The sequence below is a fragment of the Pinus tabuliformis genome, chromosome 1_2, assembly GCF_031772625.1.
Source record: "Pinus tabuliformis cultivar Carrire ecotype Pingquan chromosome 1_2, CPIR1, whole genome shotgun sequence".
Lineage (NCBI taxonomy): Eukaryota > Viridiplantae > Streptophyta > Pinopsida > Pinales > Pinaceae > Pinus > Pinus tabuliformis.
This window is the reverse complement of record NC_142298.1, coordinates 324,272,945-324,283,064: the sequence shown is the minus strand read 5'-3', so window position 1 is coordinate 324,283,064 and position 10,120 is coordinate 324,272,945. Positions and strand designations below refer to the sequence as shown.

At 33.1% G+C, this 10,120-nt stretch overlaps 1 protein-coding gene across 1 annotated transcript; it reads left to right on the top strand.

Moving 5' to 3' along the window:
• Window positions 1–6,199: 6,199 nt before the first annotated feature.
• Window positions 6,200–9,042, top strand: LOC149205695 (bifunctional pinoresinol-lariciresinol reductase 2-like). The gene is made up of 5 exons (XM_089393528.1): window positions 6,200–6,406; window positions 6,619–6,768; window positions 6,856–7,096; window positions 8,284–8,487; window positions 8,749–9,042. The coding sequence occupies exons 1-5, from the start codon at window positions 6,215–6,217 to the stop codon at window positions 8,910–8,912; spliced, it is 951 nt and encodes a 316-aa protein (XP_089249654.1). The 5' UTR covers window positions 6,200–6,214; the 3' UTR covers window positions 8,913–9,042.
• The last annotated feature ends 1,078 nt before the right edge of the window (window positions 9,043–10,120 follow it).

Below are 10,120 nucleotides of genomic sequence, written 5' to 3'. Positions count from 1 at the left end.
ACAAAGATCCACTTTTGATTTGTTATATAAAGCAAGACTAAGGTCCTCTATCTGAGCCATGGTTGAGATTGTAATGAGACTAGTCACAGTGGGAAGGGATTGAGTCTTGTACTTAAGAGGGAGGATCAGATAACCTTATCCCTTTGCTGACCCGAACCCTAGACGTGGTCGGAAGAAAACCTGAAGGGTTTGGTTGTTTGGTAATATGACTAGCTGGGATGATGTTAGTTGGATAAGCTAGATGACACACCAACCTGGAAGCCTCGTGATTGGTCATGATATTATTGGCGTATCCCAGAGCTTTAACCTCAGAACCTTTCTAAAGGAGCAGGTGATAGATAACTGGGATTGAAGCACATGGATGATGCAGAAAATGACATAAGCTTGGATGCATAGCCCAAAAAGATGAGAAGAAGGTGCAATATAAAGAATTTAGCCACGTGGTGGCATTCTGGTGATGCTAGAGGCAGTTAGATAAATATGCCTTGAGGTCCGGGGAGAGGTTTTCTACCCAATTGATCATGCAGATCAACGACGGAGAGCTACTCCGACAACACCCCTTCCAAAACCAAAATCTGCTTAGGAGTGATGTCAGAACCAGACTTTAGAATCAGGTGGTTTTGTTTATAGCAGGGGTTTATTGTAGGTTACATCCTCGAAGGACTCTCTCTCTCCTTCGATAAGACAGGTGGAATAATTGATTGGCCCAGATGGTGGCGGAGAATGACATCAGTAGGTTGACACATAGCAGGAATGACATCATTACCCGAAGGAATGACCCCGATGATTAATAAATAGGCATAAAGAAATGTGTTGGTTGTTGGGCACTAGGACATGATGGCAGTGAACAGACTGGCAACCAATGGAAATGACATCGAGTGGGGCTCACAGGATAACTCATCCCGAGAAGAAGAGCCTTACTAGTTGTTAATTATGCACAGGAAAAAACGTTGAGCAAATCCTGGCGGGATGATGTCAGAGGTATACGTGGCCTAGCCCGATCTATTATGGCGGTACCATTTGCTGGGGACTAGCCCACATACCACATCAGCTCGCTAAAGTTTATTGACGCGAAGAGTCGAAGGTGTCAGGTAAGGCCCGACGGGATGACGCAAGCACATGCATGACAGGACTTGCCTTAATACTTCGATGTTATTGGTCAACAGTTGGCCCACCTATCGATTCAGCCTAATGGGTTCATCCCATAGGAATAAAGTGGGGAGTTAATCGTAAGCACCGAGAAGTTAGGTTGAAGGGATGACATGGGTCTTGGCATGCAATGATACACTTGCGGGAATGGTTGTGGTGGCAGACATGAGTGGGAGGACATGCCAACAAGAAGGGAGGTCATATGGACCCACCTTCCATGCAAGCATGTTAATGGAGTCTTGGAATTTTGTATGTAGTGTGCTTTAGAGTGCACCGGGAGGGACATAGCGGGATGATGTTGGTCAATTGTGTAGGCCATCCACACAAGCTTGGTGGTGATGCTATTGGAAAGAAACGAGCCCGTGGCCAAAGCAACTCAACTTTGGAACCAGGCGGAATAAAGGAGTGTCGCAAGGAAGTTGTTTGGATGTCATGGACCGGCAGTGGCGGAAGCATGCGACAAACATGTGATTAGGCCAAAGGAGAGATGGAATGGGGGCCCGTTATCCAACTAAGCCCGAAGTAGAGAGGTCGACAGCTAACCAAACACGTAGCTTGGGATACCACTAGGACGGTAACACCAGGACAGGGAGGATGATTGTGTTGGAAGACAACATCGATTACAGTGCAAGGGGACGGACCCCACAAGATACATAGCTTAGGAGATTGACCCCAATAGGTTATAGAGGAGGCATGAAGGATTGTGCCAAGATGGAAGGGGCTACAAGTTAAGCCCGACCCTTGGCCATTTTGCAAATAATGTGACTAGGGGCTCGGCGGAATAATGAAGGGCACAAAAAAGTGTCAGGCTTAGGAGCTTTGGTCTTGTGTCTGGCTTATACTTGTTTCGTGTAAAAACAAGATCGATGGCACAAAGTCATTAAGGAAAAGAACTCAACCTGGAAAGGGTTAGACAAGCTAAGTGCCTAGGTGAATGGAAAGGAATGAGAGGAAAGAAGAAGAGAAAAAATACCCCATCCCTCGAAGTGACAAAAGGGGTTGGGTAGGTTACAGGAACCCTCTGTAGGTCAAATCTCTTAATCAAAATGAATCCAACACCATATTTTCTTATAAATATGAACTTTTCACCAATTTTGCTAATAAATTCCAACTCAAGGGTTGAGAGAAGCCTCCTCTCCAAATTGTGACCACTTATTTATTTATTTTCATTCCTCTATAACAAAGCAAATAATTCTCAAGGCTCAAAGTTATGAGATCAACATGTCACTTTCAGAAATTGCACTAGAATGAGAAAGGTAATAATCATTTTCCCAAACACCTAAGATAAATACAATTAAAAAATTTATTTTATTTTATTTTTAATTTTTAGTGATAAAAAAATATGCATACATTCTATTAATATAAAAAGATCTAACTTGAAAGAAACATGTAAGGATTTTATTTTTTTATTTGTAAATACAATGGATGCAATCTTTCACCCAACCTCTATCTCAAGTGACCTACTAGATTTTAACTTTCTCCCTAAGAAATTTCCAAAACAAATTTACATTCTATTTGCCTACTAGACTTCAATCTTCTTCCTAAAAAATTTCAAATAAATTTATATTCTATTTTTCATGATATAAGTAGAGTTTTTTTTTAAAACAGTAAATAAATAGATACTTTGAGCTCTCACAAATTACAGCGAAAAAACACAAATTGTACTAATTTTTACTTTTTATATGCTGCTTGAATCATATATGAGAGCTTGAATCATTTAGTGATAGAATTAATTTTCATCATATTCATTTTTTATATATTCATTTTCTATATACTAATACTAATTTTAATTTGATGACTTTGTTTAAATCATTTTTTTTTAATGAAATTTATAATTAAAACACCATTTAAAACTATATGATTAAATAGATCAACCATATAAAAAAAATCATTATAAATCAATAATAATGTTGTTAACTATTCAACATCTGAAGTTTTTTAGTTTCAAGCAGTATTTAATTGATTTAGGCATATCTTCATGATGGGATATGTCATTTCTGACTTGGGCTTTGGTGGAATAGTTCATATTAACCTTGAAATAATATAAAGAATATTTTATTAAAAATTAAAATAATATTATAAATATTTTTATTTAAAAATAAAAATTTAAATAAATAAATATTATAAATAGAGTATACAATTTTAAACTACATAAGAGAAGGAATAATAAGATAAATATTTTTTTAAATAAAAAATAATTTAAAATACATTAGAGAAGGAATAATAAGATAAATATTTTTTTAAATAAAAAATAATTTAAAGTACATTATGCGTAAATTTAAACCAAATGTATTAAGGTTACATTTAAGTATATCAATATTTTGTTAGTTCTTAAGTTAGAAAAAAAAGATAATTACGATAAAGTCACAAAATTGGTAAAATAGAAAATATTAAAAGTTTTTCAATAATAATGGAACCAAATATTATGGATAAGGATGATAAATTTGCTAAGTTATTTTTATATTATTTTTAATAACCAAATATTATAGATAAGGATGATAAATTTGTCATGTTATTTTTATATTATTTTTTAACTAATTATTATGGAGAAGAATGAATTTAAGCATAAAATTTGTAAGTTGTTTTTTTTTTTATTTAAAAAAAATGATAAAAGATTTTATAATAATGTTTTTTTGTTATAGTAGTTAGGTTGTGGAGTTTTTTTTTTTTTTTGGGATATTTTTGAAACTTGTTAGAAATTTTGTAAGAATTTGTTGAAATTACAGGGAACTTGAAATTACAAGTTTGACTTGTGAACTAATTGGCCAAGGCTTCTTATTTTAATTTAAGGTGGATGAGAATATGTTGACCTTTTTTTTATATATTTTTATTGGGAGCCTATATTGATTTTTAAGGGGATATGTTCAACATATGCTTAGTCTTAATGCTTATCAAGTAGTGTATTAAAGAAGCTTGTTAGGTTGCATTGCCTTTTAATAAATTTAAAAAATTAGATTCCCCACCCACCAGTTTTCTAGGGATTTGAGATTATTCCAATTCTAATAAGTTCCTCTATGATAAGTTTGGCATTATTATTTATAACATTCATTTTTATATAAGAAAAAATTATTTAGTAAAATGCTCATTACTTTTAATAAATTTAAAAAATCATATTCATGCCAAGTTGCTTCCCACCCACTAATTTCCTAGGGATTTGAGATTATTCCAATCCTAATAAGTTCCTCCATGATAAGTTCATAATTATTATTTATAATATTCATTTATAATTATTTTTATTTTTCTTAGATTGAAGTTGACCCATAACATTTTTATACATGGTTAATCAAATAAATGTGTGTATTAGTAAGGCATTTTTGGTGTTGCAATAGTTTTTTTAGTTATATTTATGAAGTCAACAACATTAATATTTTTAATGTGGTTATACTAGTCTTAGTGTACTACGAATTTTTTGAAGTGTTGAATCTATTTGTATTCAAAAACAGATTTTAAACCTTAAAAACTATAAAATATGTCAAAAATTGTTTTGCCCAATTTAAACCAAAAACTCTAACACGAAATAATTAAACAACCCCTTTTGTATATTACAATGATTATCAATTATATCATAAATAAATTTACAATGTCCTTAAAAAAAATTTCAATAAATTTTTAATAATGTGTATTCTCACCTTAAAATCTACATTAAAAAAATAAAATAATAAATAACTTTTGTATTAATCATCTATCTATTTATTGCAAGTCGAAGTTTTAGTTGAAAGCAGCTGCAACTCACCTAATTGTGATTTGCACTTTTGTCGGGTGACTAAAATAAATTGATGGTAGGTTGCAGTCCATTTCCCATTTAAAGGCCACTCGTCATGGATTTTTATATAAAAAATTTGGTCATAGAGCTTAGAATTTTGGAGGCCTTAGAAATTTATAATAATAGAAATTATTTTTAATCTCCGTAAAAATTTAAAAAATAGAAATCATACTAAACTGATAAATAAATATTTTTAGTCAAATTAGTTATTTTTTCTAACTGCTAAGTAGTTGTTTTCTTCATCTATCATCTTCTTGCTCAGAAAATGAACCACATCGATGGTTCGAAAGGCTTAGACAATATTACTCCTACATAATTTTTCTGAAAGATTTTGTTATTATTTGTGATCCTGTTAAATTTATGAAAAATAAGTTTAAAAATGATATAATAAGATTTTTTGAATTTTTTTTACTAAATGCTAATTAAAAAAATGTAGCAATAATATGGGAACTCTTGGTTAAGTGCTATTATCTAGTATTTTTACATATTAGTGAAAAGAAAAAGCCCAAGGCACCAGGGAATTCTTTCTTTTTCTTGGGCTCATGTAGGTTCTCACATGATTATGATATTGAAATATGGGCAGGCTTGGCCTAGAATGGTGGTTTCCAATGGAAACCAGTATTGAGGGATCTGCACTGAGCCCTGTGCTCATTGATAAAGAGACTGCTAATGGATAGAGATGAGAATCTGCTTTGGACTGAGCCCTGTGATAACTGATAAAAACTCTGTGATAATTGATAGAGACAAGAATCTGCTTTGAACGAAAAACGAAAACAGCTCGGTCAATATCACCGTAGAGAATGGTTCGAGTGCCTGCTCTTCCCCAAAGCTAAAAACAAACGTCCTCAGAAAATAGATGTTCTGAGACTAATAACAATGGAGCGGGCGAAAGAAATTAATATGGAGCATGTGAAACTCACGAAATCAAGACCTGCTTATCCACGTTGAACGCCAACCAAAAAAAAATAAAAAAAAATCTAGGAATCATACGTTGCGGCCCCCAATCTAGCTAGAGGCAAAGCCTCACCATAAAAAAAGGCCTTCGGCTTAACAAGGCGCTCATGTTGACAGGACAGCTGCCACACGGAGTAAGGCTTAAGTCAAAGCATGGAACTGCGTTCCTCGCCGTGCAGTTCCATGCCGTGGGTTGTTGGCCGTTCAAAACTTAAAAGAGAAGTATACATCTTACACCGCACTTCCTACCCACAATGATGTTGCTGGAATTGACTGGTCCTGCGATTATGTATATACGGACGAACGCTGAATTGCAAACGGTGGACTGTAACTTATTGTTTATCATCGATGGCGGGGGAGGGCAAGGCCAGGATTTTGATAGTGGGAGGGACGGGATACATTGGCAGAAGGTTTGTAAGGGCCAGCTTGGCCTTTGGTCATTCTACTTATGTTCTTTCTCGCCCAGAGGCCATTGGCCTTGACATTGAAAAGCTCCAAATGCTCTTGTCCTTCAAAAGTGCCGGAGCCCATCTTTTACAGGTGATATATACTAATATTATTTTGTATTTTTTTTCAAATCTTGCAACTGGTAACTTATGATATGGAATGGAATTAGTGACTTATCCCATAGTGTGTCTTAGCAATGCTCTCTTCACCTCTCTTCACCCTGAAACCAAATAAGCAATATTATTTTGAGTCTTCTCTTCTATGGTGTTAGTCATTTTTCCTTATACAAATATTTGACCTGGCAGGGGTCGTTTGATAATCATGAGAGCCTTGTGGCCGCTTTGAAGAAAGTTGATGTTGTGATTTGCGCCATGGCTGGAAACCACATTCGCAGTCACGCAATTCTTCAGCAGCTGAAGCTGGTGGAAGCCATTAAAGAAGCTCCCAACATCAAGGCAAAATCAGCTTGTAATTTAAGTTCTTACTATATATGGGGGGATTATTCGCAATAATAATTATATTCTTGTGAGTAATGTGTGCAGAGATTTCTCCCATCTGAATTTGGCATAGATCCGGACAGAATGGAACATGCAATGGAACCAGGAAATGTCACTTTCATTGACAAACGAGAGGTCAGGCGCGCCATCGAAGCAGCGGGGATCCCGTACACTTACGTATCTGCAAACTGCTTTGCAGGGTATTTCGTAGGGGGGTTGGCACAGCTTGGTCGTGTAACACCCCCTGCAGATCGAGTTTGCATCTATGGAGACGGGAATGCTAAAGGTAACTGATCTTTCTTTCTTATATGGTTTAGTGATTAGATGGGGAGTAGCCATGCAAATACTTTTGGTTTAAGCTCGGGTGGGTGTACCGTTCTCATTTTGTATGAGATAGGAATTTTATGATAGAAATTATTATATGGGTGTACAAATTTGAAATCTGTTGAACGAACATGTACCGTAAAGTTTTGAAATCGGGTTAAGGCAGATAATCGCGTTTTAGACAAACATGTCATAGCATGATATGATAATGTAGCCTTGTTAAATTTACAAAACAAAATGTAATATTAATATTTTGTAATATAAAATAATTTTTAATTTCATCATATTAATAAATAATTATTAATTAAAAATAATAGATATTATTGTTAATTGTTAAAAAAATTAAATTTAATTTAGTTCGATAAATGAAGAATATTAATTTAGGAATATAAATGTATATTTTGAGAGAATGTTTATACACATATAATATATGAGCACATTCTAAACATAAAATTAGTTGGTAATTTGGAATCAATATTGTTCACTACAATGTGGAATTTTTATGAAGTTCAATTTATATTGGGCATCATATAGTTTATGGTATAGTTGGATATATAAATGAATACATAAATTCTCATAATCTATTATTTGAATGCAAAAATTCTAATGTAAAGCTATACAATTTGTTTTAGTATATAATTATATTTACTTTTATCATCAAAAACAATTTTTAAGAATTATTTGAGATTTTCAATAATGTTCTATTGCAATTTTTTAAAATATTGAAAAAATTAATATAAATATTCTAAAAATATATACTCTTGAATTTTTTCCTTATTAAAATTCAATTCATTAATTTTTCTTATATCAAATCAAATTCATATTTAAATTTGTAATTATACTTATAACAACATTCACTATGTAAAACCTAACAAAATAGATATCAGAAATTTTATAAAAATTACAATGACTCCGCATACAAAATTAGGCCCTTGGGTCCAATGCATTTTGAAGGTCGGGGTTGATGCAAAGTCGTTTTATCAACCTTAACACTTGGACATTAGATCCGAGATATTAGGGCATTTATGAAAATATGAGATATTAGGGAATTTATGAAAATATTTCAATTAATTACAATTGAAAAAATATCATTATTTGTTAATTAGATGTGATATTACAGTTAGATGATAATGAGATGTTATTTTACAGCTATTTGGGTGGACGAAGATGATGTAGCAACTTATGCAATAAGGACCGTGGACGATCCACGCACTCTGAACAAAACCCTCTACATTCGCCCTGCTGCTAACATTCTGTCTCAGAAAGAGGTGATACAGATTTGGGAGAAATACACAGGAAAAACCTTAGAGAAAACATACCTGTCAAGCGATGATTTCCTGAAATTGATGAAAGGTAAATATAATAAATTATAATATATTTGTGTCTTCACTTAACCACTTATCATTGTTTAATATTAGTACCACTTACCCTGGTTTAATATTTAATACTTAAAAGGTTAGTATGGTAGTATTTCTTTTCAGGTAGAATTTGATGATGAATTTAATTTTCGAAATATATATTATTTAATAAAATGTCCAATTATACGTAATAATTTTTACCATTGATAAACTATCAATGCAAGCATATTAATGTGAATATGGATAATGGATGCAGGGAGAAGTTTGGCAGAGCAGATTGGTATGACGCATTTTTACCACATATTCTACGAGGGTTGCCTCTCTAATTTTGAGATTGGAGACGATGGAAAAGAAGCGACTGAGCTCTACCCAGATGTTCAATACACTACTGTCGAAACGTACCTCAACCGTTTTTTATAAATCCCGTTCGCCTATTTTTTGCGGGAACATTTGATTTCGAATGAAGTAATCATCTTCAAACACCAATTGGAGTTTAGACCAAGATTTATGGTTGGAATTCATTTATACATGGAATCAGTTTTTATTTCAAGATTTTTTTTCTTCCATACATTACATGTTATTAGCAACAGCGCTCACTCTGTCTGTGAGTGTTTTGGAATTATTTTGGGCAATCTTCCAGTTGGAATTCAAAGTTCGCAATTTTAGTAATATTTATTTATTAATATTTTTTTAATATTTATTTTTAATCAAATTTATTATATTATTTATAAAAATTGATTAAATATTAAAATTAAAATTAAATGTGCAAAAAGATTTAATTGAATTTTTTATTAAGAAAATAAAAAGTTATATCTGTAGATGTTAGAGGTATTAGAGAGTTGGTAATGGGACTTGTTTTCATATTTCTTGTATCTTTCTACACTACTGATATATGGGTGACGTCCATGAGATTTGAACACTTGAACATAGGTGAGACTACTTGCAAATTGATTCCAAACACCAAAAGTTGGTGATGAAACTTGCTTTCATATTGCTTGTATCCTCCTACACTATGGGCATATGGGTGAGGCCTCCTCAGATTTGAACAGGGGTGGGACTAGTTGCAAATCAATTCCAAACACCAAAACTCTAGAGGTCGGAGTTAGTGATGGGACTTGCTTTCATATTGCTTGTAACTCTAGAGGTCGGAGTTAGTGATGGGACTTGCTTTCATATTGCTTGTATCCTCTTACACTACCGACTTATGGGTGACACCTCCTTATATTTGAACAGTGGTACTACTTGCAAATTGATTCCAAACACCAAAATTCCAAAGGTCGGAGTTGGTGATCGGACTTGCTTTCATATTGTTTGTATCCTCCGAAATATCTAGTAGAAAAAACACATCAACTTGAGAAAATAGTGAAATTAACAAAAACATGCATATGAACCATCATTTGTTGAAAGGTTGTTGATCGGTTCCCCAAATCCTTCCTTCTTCAGTTTCTCTTATATTCCATCTGCCCATAACCTGTTGTATGCCCTCCTTAGAAAGGAGGTCCGCCTCAAAAATAATAAAAATAATATTTTTCAAATATTTATATTAAATTTTTATTTAACAAATAAACAAATAGAAACATATTTTTTAAATATTATTAAAATCTCATGATCAATTTAAAATATCAAAA